A 21,212-nucleotide genomic window follows, 5' to 3' on the forward strand; every position below is an offset into this window, starting at 1 on the left:
GGGGAGCCAAATTTGGATGAAGAACAGCCACCTCTCTTCCCCCCCCCAGTTTTAGCAGGGGAAACTGAGGCTGGAGAAAGGCCTGCCCCCCCCCCAGCAAACTCCCATTCTAGGCGATGCCCCCCACCCAGTCCCCCAGGTCCCAGACACCCCATCTCCCATCCCGCCCAGTTTCGGGGTGCTCACCATCAGCAGGCGCTGCCGGAGCGGGTCTCGATGCCGCGGGCATGAGCCGTGCTGGGGGGGCCTCCCCCCCCCCCCGGCACTTCCTGCCCCCACGCAGCGGATGTATCGATGCGGGGGGAGGCGAGGTGCTGCACAGCACCCCCCCGCCTACCCGAAATGCACCCGCGGCCCTGCAAACCCAGGGTGGCTGCCAGCCGTGGGGACCCACTCTGGCCCCCCCCCAGCTGTCCCCCCCCCCACCTCCCCACCATGGCCCTAGGGTTACCAGTGCCCCCACACCATCCTGGGACCATTGACACCCCCCCCCCCCAGCTCTCTGGGGGTACCGAACCCTCTGGGGACACCAGTGTATGGGGGTCCCCTGCCCCACGGCACAGTGGGTGCAGCATTGCTGGGGGGGGGGGGAGCTGCCCCAACTGCGTCCCCCACGTTTTCTGCCCGAGGTGGGCGAACTCACACCCGCCGGTGCTGCGCCTTCCTGTCCCCCCCCCTCGTCCCCTGCAGCCTTCAGAGCTCCCTGGCCCCATAACGAGCCCCCCCAGCCCCATAGCGAACCCCCCGCAGCCGCCCCCCCCCGCCTCACCCCACACTTTTTTCTTATAAAGTCCTTTATTTGGAGTGAAAATATAGTTTTTGACCCTGCACTGTAAGGAAGGGGGGGGGGACAAGGAGGGGAGGGGGAAGAAGCCCCCAAAATATAAGGGGGACAATATTCCACAGTTGGGGGGCAGATCGCGCCCTGCCCCACAGGAAGGGGGGGAAGACCCCAGCCCACCCAGGGACGGGGGGTGCAGGGGGTAGTGTTTGATCCCAGGAGCAGCCCCCAGCCCAAGGACATGGAGATGGGGGGGGGCACGCAGGGAATGGTCCATGATTTGGGGGGGCAGCACCCAGTAAGGCAACGGGGGTGACGGGGGCAGGGGGGGAGCTGCCAGAGGGACGGCCAGCCCTCCAACGGGAGAAGGACCCAGCAGCGGCGGGTGGGGGGAACGGGACCCCAGGGGGGGTGGGAGGGTTTGGGGGACCCTGGGGTGCAGGCATGGTCCCTGGCAGGTTGGGGGGGGGGGGTGGAGGGGGGAAAGGGGGGAAAGGGGGGGCCGTCGTCCCCGGGCGTGGTGGTCCCTGAGGAGGGGGGGGGCGGCGGGTCCCTAGACGTGGCCGTTCTCGAGGCGGCTGAGCTGCTCCTCCAGGCGGGCGATGCGCTGCCCCTGCTCCGCCACCAGCACCCCGCAGGGCCGCCACCTCCTGCAGCACCTCCTCCAGCCCGCCCGCCCCCCTGCGCACCCCGCCCCACCCGTCAGCCACGCCCACCGCGGCCACGCCCGTCACAGCCCCACCCACCACCACCACCACCGCACACACCCCTCCCGGCCTAGCCCATCACCCCCGGCCTGGCCCCACCCATGCAGGCAACACCCCCTCCGCTGCCCTGGCCCCACCCACTGCTCCACCCTGACCACACCCACGACACCCCCCACCCACCCACCCTTCCAGCTCGGCCCTGCCCCTATCGCACAGCCCGCCCGCTGCCCCACCCGCCACCCAAACATGGCCGCACCCACTGCCAATGGCTCCGCCCACCTCCCCAGCCTGGCCCCACCCAGCCACTGCCACACCCGCTCCAAAGACCCCACCCATTGCCCCTGCCTGTCCCCACCCTGCAGACCTCACCCACGCCCCAGCCCCACCCATATAAGCCCCACCCACAGAGGCCCCACCCCATACATACCGTGGGCGCAGAGGGGACACTGCCCAGGGCCAGGGGGGCGCTGAGGTGGGCGGGGGCGGGCGCGGCCGGGGGCGTGGTGGGCGGCGTGGTGGGGCCGGCGGCGGCAGGGGCGGGGCGGTTCTCGTGGAGGAGGGCGCGTCGGTTCACCTTGAGGTCCCGCTGCTTGCTGGGGACGTAGGCCTGGCGCAGGGACACCAGCACCGGCCCCGCCGTCCGCCCCGCCACCCACTCCTCCGCCTCCATCGCCGCCTCGGGGCCCGCCGTGTCGGGGTACAGGTCGTCCTGGAACAGGTCCGACTGCGCCCCCCCCCACCCAACGATGTCAGAGGGGCCAACGGGACCCTCCCGGGGACCCCCACCCAGGCACCGTGTCCTGCCCGGGGAACCCACCCAGCGCCCACGGGGACCCCCCCCACACCCGGGCACCGTGTTCTACCCAGGGACCCCCACCCAGGGACTGTGTTCTGCCCAGGGACCCCCCCAGGCAGCCTGATTGGGGACCCCCACCCAGGCACCATGTCTTGCCCAGGGACCCCCCCCCACCCAGGCACCATGTGCTACCCAGGGACCCCCCGCAGCCCCCCCAGGGACCCCCACCCAGGCACTGCGTTCTGCCTACGGACTCCCCGCAGCCCCCCCAGGGACCCCCACCCAGGCACTGCGTTCTGCCTACGGATGCCATGCAGCCCCCCCTAGGGACCCCCACCCAGGGACTGTGTTCTGCCCAGGGACCCCCCACCCAGGCACCGTGTCCTGCCCCAGATACCCCACGCAGCCCCATGGAGACCCCCACCAGCCTGATTAGGGACCCCCACCCTGCTGCCATGCCCCGCGGGGGGGTGTCCCAGTCCCCACTGACCTTCCTTGGCACCGTCATGATGATGGGCTCACACTTGCGCTCATGCAGCTTGTAGAATCTACCGGGGGGGGGGTCAGAGGGGGTCATGGCGGGGGGGGGGCGGAATGGGGACCACCCCGCCTTGTCCCCCCCACCCCCCCGCGTCCCCTTGCCCACCTGGCAATCTCACACTTGCTGACGTCCAGCCCGCGCTTGGGCATCCAGCCCATGCCCCGCTGGGGCTCCTTGCTGGTGAAAGTGTTGAGAAAATGGATGTAGGGCGGCTCCTCCGTGATCTCAAAGTAGCGGATGCTCGAGTCACCCTAGGGACACGGCGTTAACGGGGTCCACGGCTTGGGGGGGGACGACGACGGACACCCGTGGGCAAGGTCGGGGCACCGCGGGGTCGTACCTTGCCGCAGACGTAGACCACGTTGGTGTCGGGGTCGTAGAAAGGGAGCAGAGCCCCGTTGCTGGAGTCCAGCTCCTGCAGCCCCATGGGCTCCTCCAGATTCTCCTGTGGGGCAGCGCGTCAGCCCCGTGGGGCACCCCGACACGGTCCCGTGGGACCCCCGGGGCGCCCCTCACCGTGTCCCACAGCGCCAGCTGCCGCTCGCTCATGCGGCTGAAGCCGGTGGTGAAGATCTTGCCGTCGGCCAAGAAGATGGCCCGCATTGGCCGTGCCCCCTCGTGCGCCCGCTCCTTCTCCTGGTGGGGGGGACACGGGGCGGGGGGGGGGGGGGGGTCAGCAGCACCATCCCGGCACCCCACGGCGGAGCAGGGGACAGGGGCACCCAAGGGACACGGGGACAACGGGGAGCACCAGGGGACAAGGGTAGGGCTGGGAGGTCTCCTCCCGAGGACCGGGGCAGGATGGCACCCTGGGGACACGGGCAGGGTGACAGTTCCCCCGGGGGACTCACGGCCACCACGGTGCCGCGACGGGGGTCGATGACGCGGACGCTCTTGTCCTTGCAGGCGGTGCAGAAGCGGGAGCCGTCGCGGCTCCAGCTGACGCTGTAGATGAGGTCGGGGTGCAGCCCCTCCAGGCGGTACAGCTCCTCCGCCGTGCCCACGTTCCAGATCAGCACCACGTTGTCGCAACCTGGGCGAGAGCAGGGGCCGGGGGGATGTCACCTCGGCCACGTGCCCCCCACCGAACCCAAACACCCTGCCGTGGACAGCCCCCCCCCCCCCGCCTCTCCCCGTACCTGCGCTGAGCAGGACGTTGCGGGCGGTGGGGTGCCAGGTGATGATGCCCACGCGCTTCGAGTGCCCCTCCAGCACCACCACCGGCTCCGTCAGCGGCTGCTGAGCCCGTTCTCGGGGATCTGCCAGACCTGCCGGGGCAGAGGGGGCAGTGGGCAAATTGGGGGGGGGGGACCCCTCAACCGTACCCCATCCCCGCCCCTGCCTTCCCCGGCCCCCTCCCCTCACCATGACGGTGCAGTCTTCCGAACCGCTGGCGATGACGTGGTCGTTGTGGGGACACCAGTCGATGTCGAGGAACGGGGCCCGTGTGCCCGCACACCGTCGGGTACGACTTGTCGATGCGCCCGGTCTGGGGACAAAGGGACAAGGGGAAGGGGGTCACCCGCCAGCGCGGACCCCTTCCCCGCGCCGGCACCCCGGTATCGCCGCCGGCACCTTGTGCAGGGGCAGGACGAGGAAGGCGCCGCCCGCCGCTGGCCTCCACGATGATGGCGACGAAGGAGGGGTTGACGGCGCAGAAGGTGCTGTCCCAAGTGACGCGGGAGACGCGGATGTCATCGTAGCACTGCTCCGTCTTCACCGGCTGCCCGAAAACGTGCCGAAACTTGCTCTGCCGCACCACCTTCCGAAACGACATGGCTGGGGCGTACCCCGCGCCGGGGTCAGCGCCGAGGGCCGAGCACACCTGGGGGGGGGGGGGTGTGGGGTGGGGACCCCCAAAATGTGGGGTTAGAGCCTGGTCCCCAGGCAGGGACAAGGGAGGTGGCACGGGGCGCCCAGCCCTGGGGTGAGGGAGCGGGGGTGTCCCCTGCTATGTGTGATGGGACGCTGGGGGGGGGGCTCGTCCCCGTCCCCCGCCCCGGGTAAAGGGCGGCTCGGCCCTCCCGGGAGCGGGGAAGCCGGGCTGCCCTGTGCCCGCCGGGCAAACAAACCCCTCCCTGCCCTGCCCTGCCCCACGGCGGGGGGGGGGCTCGGGGAGCGCCCCCGGGGACGGGGGCTCGGAACGGGCCAGGGAGCGTCCTTCCCGGGACGGGGACGGGGACGGCCCCCTCCCGAGATGGGGATGGGGACAAGGGTCTTCCCCTGGGTAGAGGGACGGGGGACGGAAAGGAGGACAGGTATGGGGCTGTCAGGTCAGGGACGGGGGGGGGGGTCCCACTGGGTGGGGGGACAGGGATGGGGACACGGGTGGGGACAGGGATGGGGACACGGGTGGGGACACGGGTGGCCCCGCTGGGTAAGAGGACAGGGCCGGGGACAGGGCTGACCCCCGGGAAGGAGGATGTGGGGGGGACGGACACCTCGGGAGACAGAGCCGTGGCCGGTCGCTGCGGCTGCGGGTGGGTCCCCCCAGGCCGGGAACCGGGGCTGCCCCATCCCCGCGGCCCCGGGAGCCGCCGGAGCCCGCAGCGGGGCGGGGGCGGTTGCGGTGGAGGAGGAGGAGGGGGGGGGGTGGAGGCCCGTCCCCGCACTCACCGGCGGGCCGGGGCCGGGGCCGGGGCCGGGGCCGGTGGGAGCGGGCGGCGGCGCGCGGGGCCGGTGGCGGAGGCGGGAGGGGGCGGGGCAGGAAGTGACCGGGACCGCCCCGCCCCGCCCCGCCCCGCGCATGCGCCCTGCGGGCCCCCCCCTTGGTGGGGTGGGGGGTCCGGTACCGGGGCGGGGGGGTACCGGGGGGGCCGGTTCCCCGCGTAGTGAGCGGGCAGGGGTTCCCCCGTAGTCCCGGCCACCCTGTCCCCACGGGTGTCCCGGTCCCATCCGTGGGGTGGGCACGGGGCTCGGCCCACGCGTGGGACACGGGGGGGGGGACACCTGTGTCACCCCACAGCCGTGCTGGATGGGGACGGGGGGGGGGGGGGCAGCTCAGGAGCTGCTGGTGGGGACCCCCGGGGGTGCCTCGGCTGGTGGGGGGGTGACGGCAGTGGGTGGCACGGGGGGTGGCAGCGGGGGGTTGGCCCAGGGGTGGGGGGGGGTGGCCCAGGGGTGACGGTAGCCGGTGGCCCAGGGGTGAGGGGGGGTGGCACATGGGCAAGGGTGGCAGGTGGCACGGGGGTGACGGTGGTGGGTGGCACGGGGGTAAGAGCGGTGGGTGGCACAGGAGCGATGGCAGTGGGTGGCACAGGGTTGACAGTAGCCGGTGGCACAGGGGCGATGGCAGCGGGTGGCACGGGGGTGACAGTAGCCAGTGGCACAGGAGCGATGGCAGTGGGTGGCACGGGGGTGAGGGTGGTGGGTGGCACAGGGGCGATGGCAGCAATCGGCACGGGGGTGAGGGTGGTGGGTGGCAGGCGGGCGAGGCGGTGGCAGGCGCGGGAGCCGAGCAGCAGGTACAGGCAGGGGTTGAGGCAGCTGCCCGAGGTTGAAGGCCAGCCCCAGCAGGTAGAGGAGGTGGCTGGGGACGCCGGGGACCACCAGCCCCAGCAGCTGGGTGACCTGGAACGGCAGATTGAGCAGCACGTAAGCGCTCAGCGTGGCCACCACGATGCGCTGGAAACGGACGGGCGGGCGGCCGATTCGGCCGCGCCGGCACCGGGCCAGCGCCAGGGCGGTCCCGTGGCAAGCCACGACCACGCTGAAGGGCAGCAGCCCCTCCACCGCCACCTCCAGCCAACGCATCGGCACCTCCCAACTCCCCCTGTCCCTATAGCACGCCACCAAACCGGGCAGCGGCTCGTCCACCCGCGACAGCGCCGCGTCCGGCACGCCGCAAAACCGCCCGCCGCCAGCCAGGCGGCCACGCACAACGCCGCCGGTAAACGGGCCGGCCGCCGGCACCGATACCAGAGCGGGGCGGCTACCAACAGGCAACGGTCCAGGCTGATGGCCGCCAGCAAGAAGAGCCCGCTGTAGTAGCCCAAGCCGTAGAGGTACTGGTGGAGGCGGCACAGGGGGGTGCCCAGCAGCCACTGGTGACCGTGGGCCACCGTCCAGATCTGTAGGACCGAGTTGGCGAGGAAGAGGAAGTCGGAGGCGGCCAGGCTGAAGATGAAGGTGGCCAGTCCCCGGCACCGCAGGCGCCAGCCCGTCAGCCAGAGGGTGAAGGCATTGGCCGGCAGCCCCAGCGCCGCGCAGGCCACCATCAGCTGCCCGTCCCATGGCAGGGTGCCGGGGGGCGGCAGGGACAGGGTGGGGGGCAGCGTGCCGTTCCGCGGCTCCATCGCCCGCGCTCCGGCCCTGTGGGCAGCACGGGTGGCTCAGGGTTGCGGGAAGGGGTGTCACCCCCTCCCGTGTCACCCCCTCCCGTGTCACCCCCTCCCGTGTCACCCCATGCTGCAGCACCACGCCGTCGCCCGCCCAGGCACCCCCCCCGAGCCCCCTGACCCGCCGCAGCCTGGCTTTCTCCTGCCCTGCCCTCATTTCGGGGTGCCCCCCCCCCCCCCCCATGGCTTGTGGCATCCCTGTCCCCCGCCGGCTGTGCCACCCCATGCCCGCCGAGTCTGTCGTGCCCCAGCTGAGCCCAGGGATACCCCACCAGCCCCTGCCCCGGGGCTCCAGGGCAGTAAATAGTGTAGGACCTACCTTAATGGTGGGGAGAGCTCAGCTGGAGGCGTCGGGTGGGGGGGGCACCCGGCTGTGGGGTGCCCTATATGTAGGAGGGGCTGCAGTTTTGAAGCTTGTCTACTGTCTCCCCCCCCCCCAGCTCCTCCCCTGGCAGTGACACCCCCCCCCCCCAAAATCTCTCAGCCTCGCTGGCACTGACCCCGTGCCTGCGGGGGGCCCTGGGGGATAACCCCAGCCCTGCCTCAGTTTCCCCACCCGGTGTGGGGAGGGTGTGTGGGAAGTCCGCTGCCCATTATCGGGGAGGGAGGAAGTGACCCCGTTATTGCTGCAACGGGACGGTGACACGGGGCAGGGGGGGGCAGCCGTGGGGCAGGACCCCGTTTCACCTGTGACCACCCAGTGCTGGTCCCCGTGGGGCATCCAGTTGGGGGGTCCGGGGCAGAGGGGACACCCCCGCCCGGGGGTGGGGGGGGGCAAAGGGACACGTGTCATGGCCGTGCCAGCGGGTGCGTGCGGGGACCGGTGCGGTGGCATCTCCGCGATGGCATCTCCCCGTCATGCGCTGGCTTCCTGCTGCCACCCCCCCCGCGGCTGCTGAGCCGGGGCGATGGTATCGCAGGGGCATGGGGGGGGGGCGGGGGCCTGCGCCCACCATGGCACCCACGGTTGTCACGTCCCTGCTGGGGCGATGGGTCCCCATGCTGGGGATGGGTGGCTGGGCTGGGGACACGGGTGGTGGCCGTGGGGCGAGAGCGCTGGGGACGTGGGTGGGTGCTGGGGACGTGGGTGGGTGCTGGGGACACGGGTGGTGGCCGTGGGGTGCCAGCGTTGGGGACGTGGGTGGGTGCTGGGGACACGGGTGGTGGCCGTGGGGCGAGAGCACTGGGGACGTGGGTGGGTGCTGGGGACACGGGTGGTGGCCGTGGGGTGCCAGCGCTGGGGACGTGGGTCGGTGCCGGTGCAGGGACTCCGAGGGTGGCCCCAGGACGTGCGCTGGGGACCCGGCCGGTGGCTGAGGGTGCCGTGGCCACGTGGCTCTGCCCCGGCGCGAGGCCACGGAAGGTGGCGGTGGCCGATGGCTGTTTCCTGCCGCTAATCGCCGCTAATTGGCTTTGGCTTGCCCAGGTCCAGGGACCCCACGGCGGGGTGGGGGGGGGGGATGGCCGGACGTGGGGGGGCCACGTCGAGGCGTAAGAGGATTTCCCTGCCTCCTTCTTAAGGCTCAGCCGCCTCGGGGTCCCGCTCCGTGCCCGCCTGCCCACCCGGCCCCGGCCCCATGCCACGCACCCAGGGGGACAAAGGGGCCCCCAAGGACACGGAGGCCCCGGGCAAGGGGAAAGGAGGGGAGGTGGGTGAAAAAACCCCCAAAGCCCCCGAGGACGGCGGCCCCCCGAGCACCAAGAGCCCCGGCTCTGAGTCCCGGCACGGCGGCCACGGGCCAGAAGAACAGCAAGAAGGGGGACCCCCACGCTGCCGCCGCCAAGACCTACTCCCCCTTCCTCAACACCGTCTTCGGCAAGGTGGGGGGGCAACCAGGCAGGGGACGGGGGGGGGGGGGGCAGTGGGGATGGAGGGGACATGGGGACAAAGTCAGGGATGCTCTGGGACCCCAGGGATGGAGGGGAAATGGGGGCAGTGGGGATGGGGACAGGGACAGTCCAGGAGCCTGTGGATGGAGGGGACACAGGGGCAGTGAAGATGGGGTGGGGGATGCTCCGGGACCCTGGGGATGGAGGGGACACGGGGACACAGGGGACGAGGTTGGGGATGCTCCGGGACCCTGGGGATGGAGGGGACACAGGGACACAGGGGACGAGGTTGGGGAATGCTCCAGGATCCTGGGAATGGGAGGGGACCACGGGGACACAGGGGATGAGGTCAGGGGTGCTCTGGGACCCTGGGGATGGAGGGGGACATGGGGACACTGGGGATGGTGCTGGGGACACCCCAGGACCCTGGGGATGGAGGGGACATGGGGACACTGGGGATGGTGCTTGGGGACACCCCAGGACCCTGGGGATGGAGGGGACATGGGGACACTGGGGATGGTGCTGGGGACACCCCAGGACCCTGGGGATGGAGGGGACACCCAGGGGGACAGCCTGGGAAGGGGGACCCGAGCCGGCAGTCCTCTGCAGGGGGACACATCCTGCTCCCCCACCTCCAGGAGTATGAAGCACCCATGGGTGCTGGGCAAATCCCATTCGGAACCTGGGGTTCCCAGGCTGGGGCAGCCCCAGGGTGGGTGGCAGGAGATGGGACACGGGGGGCCAGGGCAGGGCGGGTGGGGGGGTGCAGGCACGGGGCAGGGCAGAGCTTTGCCTCCAATCCCTCTAATCCCTCCCGCTGGAGTTAATTTTGGCCCACGCTTAACGAAGGTGACACCGCGGTTTGCTGGGAAGGGGGGGGGGGGGTGTTGGAATCGAGCCGGGTCTGATTCTGCCCCCCACCCCGTGTGTGCCCGGCTGGCCCAGGAGCGGGAGCTGTCGCCGGAGGAGCTGGATGGTGAGGAGGGCGGTGATGGGGGGCTGGGGTGGGCCGTGGGTACGGGGGGGGGGCATGTCCTCATGGAGGGCTCTGCCACGGGGACACGTGCCGTGGTGGGCTGTGCCATGGGGCGCAGCGCCATGGGGACACGTGTCATGGTGGGTTCTGCCATGGGGACACGTGCCATGGTGGGTTCTGCCATGGGGCACAGCGCCATGGGGACACGTGCCACGGCACCGCATCCAGGGAGGGTTCTGCCATGGGGGTGGCGCGGCGCCTGGGGGACCCCCACGCCTGATGGGTTCCGTGTGCCCGCGTGCGTGGGCAGAGCTGCTGGACGCCTTCAAGGAATTCGACACGGACCAGGACGGGTACATCAGCTACAAGGACCTGGGCGCCTGCATGCGCACCCTGGGGTACATGCCCACCGAGATGGAGCTCATCGAGATCTCCCAACACATCAAGATGAGGAGTGAGCGTGGGGCCGGGTGCCGTGGGGCTGGGGCGGGTGCCGCAGGGGCAGGGGACGGGGCGCGGGGTGCTGAGGTTGTCCCTTTCCCGCGTGCAGTGGGCGGCCGCGTGGATTTTGAGGATTTTGTGCAGATGATGGGGCCCAAGTTGCGGGAGGAGACGGCCCACATGGTGGGCGTGAGGGAGCTCAAGATCGCCTTCCGTGAGGTACGGCCACCGCTACGGGGGACCACGGCCACGGCGGGGCAGGGGGACCACAGCCATGAGGGTGACCGCTGGCACGGAGGGGGCAGGAACCCTGGAAAGACCATGGTGGGGACGATGACCGTGGGGGTGACCGTGACCACGGGGGAACCGTGACCATGGGGGTCATCACAGGCATGGAGGGGATGGTGACCAGAAGACCAGGGGGTGACCATGGCCCTGGAGGGAGGGTGACGGGGCCGATGGGGAGGGTGACACCCCCCCCCCCCCCCCCAACCTGCGGGCGCCGTAGTTCGACGTGAACGGGGACGGGGAGATCAGCAGCGCGGAGATGCGGGAGGCCATCGCGGCGCTGCTGGGGGAGCAGCTGAAGGCGCAGGAGGTGGACGAGATCCTGCAGGACGTAGACCTCAACGGGGACGGGCGCGTGGACTTTGACGGTGAGGGACCCCCCCCCCCCTTCCCTGCAGCCCCCCCCCTGCCCTATGGCATGTGGTCAGGGGCCGTGATGGGTGGCTCAGCCCCGGGTCGCCTCACCCCCTCCTCCCTCACCCCGCAGAGTTCGTTATGATGCTGTCATCCCGGTAACGAAGCTTCGGGGCAGGAGGGGACACCCCCACCCCCCCCCATCCTTGTCAGGCACTCCCTGCCCGGCCGACCAGCCCAACCTTTCTGCCAGCATTAGGGTTCAGAGTGAACATCTGGGAATGGGGCAGACATGAGACACCACCCCCCCCCCCCCCGACCCCAATAGCCCCCAGGGGTGGCGGCAGGACTGGGAGGGGGCTGGGGGGGCCCAATAAACCCCCTTGATCAGAGCTGGAGGTGAGTGTCTGTTGGTCATTGGGAGGGGACATGGGGGTGGGATGTGGGGTGGGACTGTCCCCAGCCCCTGACCCCCCCCCAGCCATCCCCAGGAGGCAGCGCGGGCTCTGCCCGGGGTGCGAGCCGGGGCTGGGGGGGGGCAGCTGGGGACACGGGTCAGTGTCTGGGGGACGGGGGGGGGTCCCACGGGGGACGGGGACAGCGGCTGCTGCTCCCCAGGGTGTGCTCGGCCATGGCACCCACGCGGCCGGCCCTGGGTGGGGGGCAGAGCAGGGGGAGCTGGGGGGGGGGGGGGCAGGCAGGGTGCAGGCAGGGGGCAGGCAGCTGCATGCGGGGTGGGGCAGGGTGCAGGCAGAGTGCAGGCAGGGCGCGGGCAGGTGCACGCTGGGTGCCTGCTCTGCACTCCTGCAGGCACAAAGCCCCTGGGGAGCCCGCTGGGGTGCAGGCAGGGCTCAGGGGTACAGGCAGGGCCTGGAGGTGCAGGCAGGACCCAGAAGTACAGGCAGGGCCCAGAAGTACAGGCAGGGCCCAGAGGTGCAGGCAGGGCCCAGAGGTGCAGGCAGGACCCAGAAGTACAGGCAGGGCCCAGAGGTGCAGGCAGGGCCCAGAAGTACAGGCAGGGCCCAGAGGTGCAGGCAGGGCCCAGAAGTGCAGGCAGGGCCCAGAGGTGCAGGCAGGGCCCAGAGGTGCAGGCAGGACCCAGAAGTACAGGCAGGGCCCAGAGGTGCAGGCAGGGCCCAGAAGTACAGGCAGGGCCCAGAGGTGCAGGCAGGGCCCAGAAGTGCAGGCAGGGCCCAGAAGTACAGGCAGGGCCCAGAGGTGCAGGCAGGGCCCAGAAGTACAGGCAGGACCGGGAGGTACAGGCAGGGCGGGGACCCTGGGTGCGCTCTGCCATTGGCTGCATGATCCGACTTGCTACAACCAGCCGGCCAATCAGCACACACCAATTAACGGGGGGGGGGGAATAGCAGCCCTCCGTGATGTTTACTCAAACAGACTGGCCAATCAGCGTGAGGGAGGGCAGGGCTCAACCAATCAGCAGAGAGCACCGTGCTGGCCAATAAGCACACGTCTCCCGCGCCAGCTGGCCAATCAGCACGCGGAGAGCCCACGTGCGGTGGGGACAGGCAGGGCTGGGGGCGATGGGGGGGGGGAGGCGAGGCCATGCCCTGCTCCCCTCCCCCCCCCCGCCCAGTGTCACCACGTCACCCCCCTCGGGACCCCCCCCCACCCCGTGGATGTGCCCCCAGGGGGTCCCCACCCCCCCCCCCGCTGGGGACACCCCCTGGCAATAAAGGGGACCCTGAAATCGAGGGTCGTGGTCCCCCCCCCCCCCCAAAAAAAACCAAACCGTGGGGCCGGGTGGCTCCACTGGGGCTCGAACCCAGGACCTTCTGCGTGTAAAGCAGACGTGATCACCCCTACACCATGGAGCCGCCTTAGGGGGAACCCCCCCGGACCCCCCAATCCAGCGGGGGGAACCTGGGGGGGGGGACACACAGACAGAGGGGACACCCCCCCCCCAAAACTCCCCCAGACCCCCCCATGCTCAGTCCGGGGTTGGCAGAGCCCGGCCTGGGGCCAGGGCCCACCCTGGGGGGCCCCCGTTTGGGGGGGGGGGGGGGACTGGGGGGGGGGGGGGTCCTGGGGTGGCTCTGTGGCGCAAGGGAGAGCGCGTTGGACTTCTAACGGGGGGGGGAGGCGGCCATTCAAAGGTTGTGGGTTCGAGTCCCACCAGAGTCGCTGCTTTTGTTTGGGGGGGGGGGGGGGGGCAGCAGGCGACAGGACCCCCAGGACAGACCCCGGGGGGGGGGGGGGCGCTAAGCCCCAAGGGCTGTGGGGTCACCCCTTGGAGTTAAGTCCCCATGGGTTTGACCCCCCCATTTCTGCCAGCCTACAGCTCCCTTTTCTTTGGGGGGGGAAGAACAACTGCCCCAGGGACCCCCAGACCACCCCAGGGGTCCGAGGGGCACTGGGGGGGGGTGTTTGGGGGACACGGAGGGTCCCCCGATCTGGCCAGGTGCCCACCCCGGCTCAGCAGGACGCGGGGGGGGGGGACACAAAGAGCCGTGTCCCCCAGGCAGGGGAGCTGTGGGGGCCGAGGTGGGGGCCATGGGGATAGTGGGGGGCACCCACGGTGGCATTGCGGGGGTGGGGGGCACACGTCAAGGTGCCCACGGTGCCAGCACATGCAGGAGGAGGAGGAGGAGGAAGAGGAAGGTTGGGGAGCGTGTGCCCCCCCCCGCCACCCCCCCCCATCAGGAGCTGCCCGGGTAGCTCAGCCGGCAGAGCATCAGACTTTTAATCTGAGGGTCCAGGGTTCAAGTCCCTGTTCGGGCGCTGCCACCCCCCCTTTTTGGGGTGCGGAACCCCTATGGGGCGTGGGTGGTCCCTCGGGGGGGGGGGGGTATAGCAGTGGGTCCCCCGGGGATCAGTGTTGTCTCCCACCCCCGGCCCCCCCCACCCCCCCCCCCAGAGCAGACACAAGCAGGCTGGGGCATTCACAGATTTTAATTTAGTTGTTTTCCTGGAGAGGGAGAAAAACAAAGGCATCGTACACCCCCACGTTTCAGGTCTGGGGGTGCAGAGACCCCCGCAGCCTCCCCCCACAGCGCATCTCCCGGCCCCTGTAGTGTTTGGGGGTGCAGGGGCCTGCTGCTCCCCAGAGATGGATAGGAGAACCCCCCCCCCAAAACCCAGGACCTCCCCCCCTGCCCTAAACAACCTACAGGGAAGGCACCTCGAGGGGGAGCCCCACGGCAGGGGGGGGGACACCCCGGGGAGGCTGGCGACAGGGCACCCCATCCTGGGGAGGGGGCGCAGGCAGGGGGAGAAGGGGACCCCGAGTCGCTCTCTACATATATATAATATACACCTATAGAAGAGGCTGTGGGGCGGAGTCTGGTCCCCCTTGCACCCCAAGAGCACCCGAATGCCTGGGGGGCGGGTGAAGGGGAAATTAAAAAAAAAAAAAAACCACCATAAGGGGGGGGGGGAGAGACCAAGGCCAGCCTCGGGCTCGTCCCGCTGCGCCCACCGCCCGGGCAGAGCCGGCCCCTGCCCTCCCGGGGGGCCCACGCTGACCCCCGGCCCCGGGGGGGCTGCGCCCAGGGCACCGTCTCTCCTGCGCCGGGGAGGGGGGGCACCGGGGCGGGTATGGGATGAAGGGGAACCCCCTCCCACCCACAAATGGGTGGATGGGTGGGTGGGGGGGGCCGTGGCGGGTCCCGCTCCCCACCCCGGCGGCATCAAGGTCAGTTTGGATGGGCTAAGGCAATCCCGGCGGGCGAGCGCGGCCGGCGCTGACGGCGACGCGTGGGGACAGACGGGCGGTTAAGACAGACGGACAGACAGATTGCGGGGGGGCTGGGGGAGGCCGTGGCAAGCGCCAGGCGGTGCCAGCCCGGCACAGCGGCTCCCCTGGCAAGCCGGCTGGCCTTTGCTCCCCCCCCCCCTTCCTCCCCTTCACCGCCGCTCCTCCCCGCCGGCTCAGAAAATGTCCGGGCACAAGGTCCAGTCCTGCTTCTCTTTGCTCTCCCAGTAGCCGCCCTTGTAGACGTGCGCCAACTCCTGGGTGACGGGGTCCTTCTTGCGCTCGAACCACAGCGGCTTGTAGGGATCGTAGGGGGTGCCTGGGGTGGGGGGGTGGGTGGGGCACAGGGAGGGGGTGAGGGCCGTGGGGCCAGGTAGGGAGCGGGTTAAGGGGTCACTCGTCCTTTCCTTACCGTCCTCGGTGGCCCTGGCGGCCTCGGCTTCGCGTCTCTTGCGGGAGATACGTTGCTTCTCCTCCAGTCGTTGTTTCTCGGCGTTGGCCTCGTCCCAGCGGCCGTTCTCCATCAGGCGCTGGTCGGGGCGCCGACGGCTGTCCGTGGGCGCCGTGCCGCTCTCCGGGGCGTTGAGCGTCAACGCCAGCTCCGAAAAGTAGTACATGTTCTCTGCGTACTTCCTACGCCGGGGAAAGGGGATCGAACTCAAGCCCCCTGCACCAGCGGGCTTCGCACCCAGCCTCGTGCCCCTGCTCTTCGCTGGGGCCCCGGAGCCGATCCCGGTCCCCCCCCCCAGCTCTTGGGACACCTTTGTCCCGTGTCCCCTACTCACGGGAGCGGGTTCCTCTTCCACAGCAGCACCCGGCTGTCCTCGGCCTCGTGGGCCCTCTGCCGCCCTTCCGCTCCGTTGTCCCCAGCGCCCAGCGTCACCTTGTAGCAGTCCATCTTCTCATCCCAGGTGCCCAACAGGACAAAATGCACCTTCCCCGTGGGGTCTGTCACCTCCCCGGTGACCTGCCGGGACAGGGGACAGCCTGAATCAGGACACTCAAAAGCCACAAGCACCCCGGTGCGTCCCGAGCCGCCCACCCAGCCTCCCCGTGCCCCTACCTTCCTCGCCACGTCCCGTGAGAAGTAGCTGTAAGGAACGAACTTGAGGTTGCACTTGTCGCCCGTCTTGTGATTGACGATCTCGATTTCACCCGACTGCAGAGGGGAGGAGGAGATGGTCAGATCCAGCCCACAGCCCTTTCCCTGGTGGCGGGGGAAACTGAGGCACGGGGGATCCATGTCTCTGTACAGGACCGGCACAAACGGGTGCTGGTGAGCCCCGTCGCTGGGGTTTCATCCCACCTGGTCTATCCAGAGCTTCCCCACGATGATGTTGTGCACGGTGGTCGTGACCTTTTTCCACGTGTAGTGGTTGCCGGAGGAGTGGAAGACGCAGTGGATGGTACCTGAGGAAGGAAGGCTGCGCTGGGAACGATCGCCTTGGAGCCTGCCCGGCCAACGGAGGCTCGGGTGGTCCCCAAACCTGCCTCGCTCCCACGCGCAGCACAGATATCCTCCCTCCCCAAGCGTCTTCCCGCACGGCACACGTGTCCAGGGCCGCAGAGCTCACCCAGAGGCATGATGGAGAGGTATTTGCCCCGAAACTTGCTGGTGATTTTGATTTCCTGGCGAAGCGTCCAGCCGTGCTTGGAGTCGGCGTGGTGGGCAGCGGCCGGTGGGTGGTGGCTCACCTGGCCAGGAGAGGGGACAGGTCAGAGCCGGCCATCCCGAGCGGGCCGGTGGTCCCGGAGGAGCGGGGCTGGCGGTACCTGCTCGCAGAGGGAGCGGTAGCCGTTCTCCTCCAGGCGATCCAGCTCAAAGGTCTCCCCCAGGAGGGGGTTGAAGGGCTTGCTGGTGCGGAAGACGGTGGTGGAGTAGGACGAAACAGTGAAGGCGGCCACGTAGCACAGCTGCTCCAACGAACTCTCGCACTTGGCCGCCCGGTCGAGCAGCTCGTGGTACTCCAAGTCCTCAGTCAGACGCTGCAGCATGGACAGGGGCTCGTTGAAGTTCACCTGGAAGGGAAAGAGAGGTAAGAGGGGGGGGTTCCCAGGGTGCCCCACGCCCACCCACCGGCTGCATCCCCATTCACCGGCATGGGGATCTTGGACAACTCCTTCCCGATGCAGTTTTTCATGATGCTCCAGAGGTTGAGGCTGTAGTTCGGTTTGTAGGGGATACGGGTTCTCTTCTCCTTCTTGGTGTCCTCTACCTGGTGCTTGTACTAAGGGCGAGATCAGGGCTGCTGCGACGGCGCTGTGACCCCCGCCGCAAGAACCGGGGCACCCCCAGCCCAGCCCTGCCTTGCAGCCACCCCCCTGCCAGCCCCGTTCCTCCAAAAGCCAGCACACGATGCCGGCGGAAAGCCCCCCGTCCTACCTGCTCATCTAGGCTGATGTCGCTGCTGGTGCCACTGATGTTGCTGCCGGTGCGCCTGAGGGGGCGAGGAGAGGGGCAGAATCAGTCCCGAGCGGGGTGTGGGGGACGGGAGGGCAGCCCCACGCCCCAGCACTCACTTGTGGCCCATGCTCTCCGGCAAGGTGATGATCTCCGGGGCGTCAAAGAACTCGTTGTCATCATCCTCGTCGCTCAGGTCTCCTTTTGCAGGGCAGCACGGATCTGGGGCAGGGGCCGGGGGAAAGAGGGCAGCTGAGGCAGCGAGTTCAAGGTTCCTCCCAGTTTCCCCCAGTGGGAGCACTGGAGGGTCCCCCCTCCCTGTCACCACCAGCCAGGCGAGGGGCCACACACCACCGCTGCTGCGCTGAGGGGCGGGCAGACAAGGCTTAGGATGAGCGGGCACAGAGCGAGCAGGATTCGTGCGCGGTGGGGCAGCACGTTGCCCACTGTAGGTGTCGCAGCCGCTCGGCTGCGCGGGAGAGACGGAACAGACCTATTGCTTGGAGTTGGCGACGTGAAGGACGCCGGGTCTGGCTCAGGGAAGGGACTGGAAGCAGCTGGGAGTTACCCTGGGTGCAGCGCTGTTGGCTTCCCCCATCCCTGTCCTGCACCATCAGCTCCATCTCACACCACCACCGCTCGCTCCCCCTCAACCAGCCCCCCCAAGAACACGGCACGGGGGCTCTGGGCAGCCCGGCGGTACCTTTGGTGGAGCCGCCGGTGCCAGGCGCGCTGGCGGGCAGGACGGTAGCGCCGCGGAAGGCCCTCTCCAGGTGGTTGTGCTGCTTGGCCAGCTGCTCCAGCGTCTCCTCCAGCCGGATGCGCTGGTCCCGTTCGTGCTGCAACGATTTCTGCCACTTCTTGCTGTGGGTCTGGGCCAGCATCAGAAAATCCCGGCAGGCCTACGGGGAAACGGTGCCCCATCAAGCGTAAGGTCTGCGTGCCGGGGGTCAACCCCCCCGCGGGACCCCCCTGCCCTGCCCCACGGGCTGGGGTGCGGGACTCACGTTGATCATGGCGTTAGAGGTGATGCGGAAGAGGGTGGCTCGCTCGTTCACCTGCTTGATCTTCTCGGTGCTCTCGGCCGGCAGCCGGAGGGTCTCCAGCTCGCTGAGGGAGCGCTGCAGGGCCGTGCCGTGCTTAGCAATCAGGTCGTTGCAGGTGCTCAGATCCTCCACCTTGCTGGACAGGGTGCGCAGCGTGCTCTGCAGCTCCGTCTTATCCGTCTGCGATACCGACTCATCGCCGGAGTCATCTGCCAGCAGGAAGGGATGTTCGCGTGGCCCCGTGGGGCCTCTCTCCTCCCAGGAGACGGGGAAGAAGGGGAAGCTGCGGGCTGGGAGCAGTGAGAGCACCTGCCCTCTGAGCCACACCAGGCTCTGACCGTGGGGCTGCCAGGACGGGCACCACAGGAGGCCCCCCCCCACTCTCTGGGGGCTGGAAGCCGCACATGGGGTGCTCCCAGCCACCGCCATGGCATCCTGGATGGCGATGTCACGGCAGAGAGCAGCAGCTCGGAGCAGATGGCTGATCTCCTGGTGCACGAGCAGTCACGCTAGCAAGGAAGCGTGTGCCAGGCTGCTGGCAACTCCTCAAGCTGGAGCCGGGCAGCAGGAAAGCCGGCTCCGCGCTGGCACGGCTGCAGCAGGCAGGACAGAGCTGCCGAGCTCACACGTGGACGGACACGGCCACCCCTTCCAAATCCCGCTCGGGGAGCGGTTGCCAGCACCCCGGGCCATGTGCTGCGACGCCGTCCCTGCACAGCACCCCAACTGGGCAGGGGAGATGGACGGGAAAAAGCAGGTTGCTCGCTAGCAGCGAGCAAAGGGAGCTTGGCAACAGGGAGGGAACGTGGGGTCACGTTCTGTGGAGGGGCAAAACAGCCCCCAGGCCCAAGAAGCAGGACCCATGTGGGCGTAGCAGGGGGCTGACGCATGCTGCTTGGCTCCGGGGGCCTGGGGGAACACATGCCGGCTCACACGGGGGCTGTGAAGGCACCCCGGCACGAGGGCTGTACCTGATTCCTCCAGCATCTTGACGGCTTTGGCCTTGGCCAGCTCTAAGGCGGTGACCCAGCGTTGCCGTTCCACCTCCGAGCTGGCTTTCAGGTGGTAGGTCTGAGCCCCGCCGTTGGAGATGATGAAGTTGCAGGAGTCCTCCACGGTGATGTTGGCCGTGGCCAGGTTGATGGTGCCGCGGCAGGTGTGCCGCATCTCTGCCTTGGACCTGGGATGGAGCGGGACGGGGTGCGGTGAAGGGGCTGGAGGAAGGAGGTGACCCGTAGCCCGGCCTGGGTGGGGGCCGAGTCTTTGGGGGGGCTGCGGAGGGGACCTGGTGTTCCCCAGCCCGCAGACAGGGCTATTAATAGGGCACCGGCTCCAGCCCCCGGCTGTTTTGCCAAGCCGGCTGGGCAGGCACGCAGCCGGCATGGGGTTTCACCGCCAGCGCCGGAACGGGGCCAAGGCTGGCAACGCCGCTTTGGGGGAAGAGCGTGGGGAGGGGTCTGCAGCCCCCAGCCCCCAGGAGCGACCTCGGGGACCACCGCACTTCCCTCGGTGCTTCCCGCATCCCGACGCGGCGGCAAAGTCCCCGGCGTGGCGCGAAGCCGTGCCAGCCTGGCACACCCCTTCCACGTCACCGGGCCCGGGCCTGCCGGACGGTGACAGACGCCTGGGACACCCCCAGCCCGGCCCGGGCCTCCCCCCACCCGCGGGGCTGTAACTCGAGCTGGCAGCTGCCTGCAGGCTCCGGTTCCCCCATCAATAATGGAGAACCGGGGAGGGACAGGGCCCCCCCAACCGGGCTCAGGTGTCCCCTTGGGGACTAAGCGGGTGTACAGCGGGGAGGGGGCTGGTAACGCTGCTCTCCCCCCCCGCCTGACTCCCACCCGGAGCAGACCCGCGGGGGGAACGGCTCTCGGTGCCCCCCCGGGGAAAGGCTGCTCGGAGGAACACCGAGATCCAGCGGCCGGGGGAAGGAGCTACGGGGGTGGGCAGCCAGACAGGCGACCCCCCCCCTCCCCGCCCCAAATAGCCCCGGGGCCCCGACAGGGAGATGACAACCCTTCCCCGCCCCAGCTGGCACCGGGGAACCGCGGGGAACCGCGGGGAACGGCGGGCAACACCGACACCTGACCGGTTCGGGGTGGGGTAGGGGCGACACACATAAACACCACCCCGCGGCTTTGCGGTGGGGGAGAACCGGCCGGGCCCCAAGGTCGCGGGGGAACTCCGCGGGGCAGAGAGGGGGCGAGGGGCCGCGGGACGGGCCCGGGGGTGGATGGGGGGGGGGGGTGTCCCCGGTACGTACCGGTAGTAGCTGAGGAGGCCGTTACTGAGCACGAACCAGCGGCGCTGGTAGCCCTTGATGTAGTTGGTCCACTTGAAGAGCCAGCCCTCACGGGCCGAACCGGACCCGGCGCCTCCCGCCCCGGAAACCGCCGCCGCCGCCGCCCCCCGCCGCCGCCGCCGCCGCTGCGCCCGCCCCCGGGCCTGGACCCGCCCCACCACCCGCCGCCGGTGAAGGCAGGGCCGGGGCAGCACCGGGAGCAGCGGGCAGAGCCATGGGGCCTGGCAGCGCTGCCGCTACCGCCGCCGCCGCTGCCGCCACCGGGCCGGGGCCCGCGGCCGCTGCGCGCAGCTCCGCCATCGCCGCCGCCGCCGCCTCCCCGCCGCGCTGCCGTCACTCGCCCCGCCCTCGGCCGCGCCCTATTGGCGGCGGCGGCCCCCGCGCGCACCGCCCCAACGGGCGGATTGGTGCCGCCGCCCGCGCGGGGCGGTACCCGCGCTCTTATTGGCTTCTGGCGCGCTTGCGCCGAAGGCCGTCAGGCTGCGCGGCTCCGTCGCTTTCTCACTGGTCCTCTCGCCCGTCTGTTTCCGCGGCGCGGCCAATAAAGGGAAGAAAGAGGATCCGCGCGTCGTGACGTCAGGACGCCTCCCGGCTGGGCGGTGCCGCGCCGCGGTGACTCATCCCGCCACCCAGTCACCGCGGGAGGGGTGGGCGGGCCCTCGCGCCGCCATTGGCCGAGACATTAGCCTGTCACCGGGGG

General features: G+C 70.1%; 3 protein-coding genes and 3 non-coding genes across 6 annotated transcripts; 3 read left to right on the forward strand and 3 right to left on the reverse strand.

Annotated features, from left to right (window-relative positions):
- Window positions 1-783: 783 nt before the first annotated feature.
- On the reverse strand, window positions 784-5,523 carry CORO1B (coronin 1B). Its single transcript, XM_052810578.1, is given in 15 exon segments — window positions 784-1,412; window positions 1,414-1,462; window positions 1,923-2,212; window positions 2,775-2,832; window positions 2,931-3,076; window positions 3,166-3,270; window positions 3,342-3,461; window positions 3,677-3,858; window positions 3,965-4,066; window positions 4,069-4,093; window positions 4,191-4,259; window positions 4,261-4,314; window positions 4,401-4,433; window positions 4,435-4,650; window positions 5,442-5,523. Coding segments are annotated over 14 exon segments (1,479 nt in total). The 5' UTR covers window positions 4,603-4,650; window positions 5,442-5,523; the 3' UTR covers window positions 784-1,334.
- A 3,140-nt stretch (window positions 5,524-8,663) lies between these two features.
- CABP4 (calcium binding protein 4) lies at window positions 8,664-11,422 on the forward strand. The gene is given in 7 exon segments (XM_052810577.1): window positions 8,664-8,898; window positions 8,900-8,983; window positions 9,938-9,968; window positions 10,279-10,422; window positions 10,519-10,628; window positions 10,918-11,065; window positions 11,185-11,422. Coding segments are annotated over 7 exon segments (705 nt in total). The 5' UTR covers window positions 8,664-8,739; the 3' UTR covers window positions 11,214-11,422.
- Window positions 11,423-12,813: 1,391 nt separating this feature from the next.
- TRNAV-UAC (transfer RNA valine (anticodon UAC)) lies at window positions 12,814-12,886 on the reverse strand. Its single transcript has one exon. It is a non-coding gene; the product is annotated as a tRNA-Val (tRNA).
- A 215-nt stretch (window positions 12,887-13,101) lies between these two features.
- On the forward strand, window positions 13,102-13,193 carry TRNAR-UCU (transfer RNA arginine (anticodon UCU)). Its single transcript is given in 2 exon segments — window positions 13,102-13,138; window positions 13,158-13,193. It is a non-coding gene; the product is annotated as a tRNA-Arg (tRNA).
- Window positions 13,194-13,717: 524 nt separating this feature from the next.
- On the forward strand, window positions 13,718-13,790 carry TRNAK-UUU (transfer RNA lysine (anticodon UUU)). The gene has a single exon. It is a non-coding gene; the product is annotated as a tRNA-Lys (tRNA).
- A 153-nt stretch (window positions 13,791-13,943) lies between these two features.
- Window positions 13,944-20,849, reverse strand: OSBP (oxysterol binding protein). The gene is given in 15 exon segments (XM_052810566.1): window positions 13,944-15,082; window positions 15,176-15,396; window positions 15,549-15,730; window positions 15,827-15,922; window positions 16,070-16,173; window positions 16,338-16,458; window positions 16,537-16,782; window positions 16,860-16,991; window positions 17,147-17,201; window positions 17,284-17,386; window positions 17,868-18,066; window positions 18,172-18,419; window positions 19,182-19,390; window positions 20,474-20,598; window positions 20,600-20,849. Coding segments are annotated over 15 exon segments (2,397 nt in total). The 5' UTR covers window positions 20,813-20,849; the 3' UTR covers window positions 13,944-14,939.
- Window positions 20,850-21,212: the final 363 nt, after the last annotated feature.

This window comes from Harpia harpyja, chromosome 16 (genome assembly GCF_026419915.1).
Source record: "Harpia harpyja isolate bHarHar1 chromosome 16, bHarHar1 primary haplotype, whole genome shotgun sequence".
In the NCBI taxonomy this organism is placed as follows: Eukaryota; Metazoa; Chordata; class Aves; order Accipitriformes; family Accipitridae; genus Harpia; species Harpia harpyja.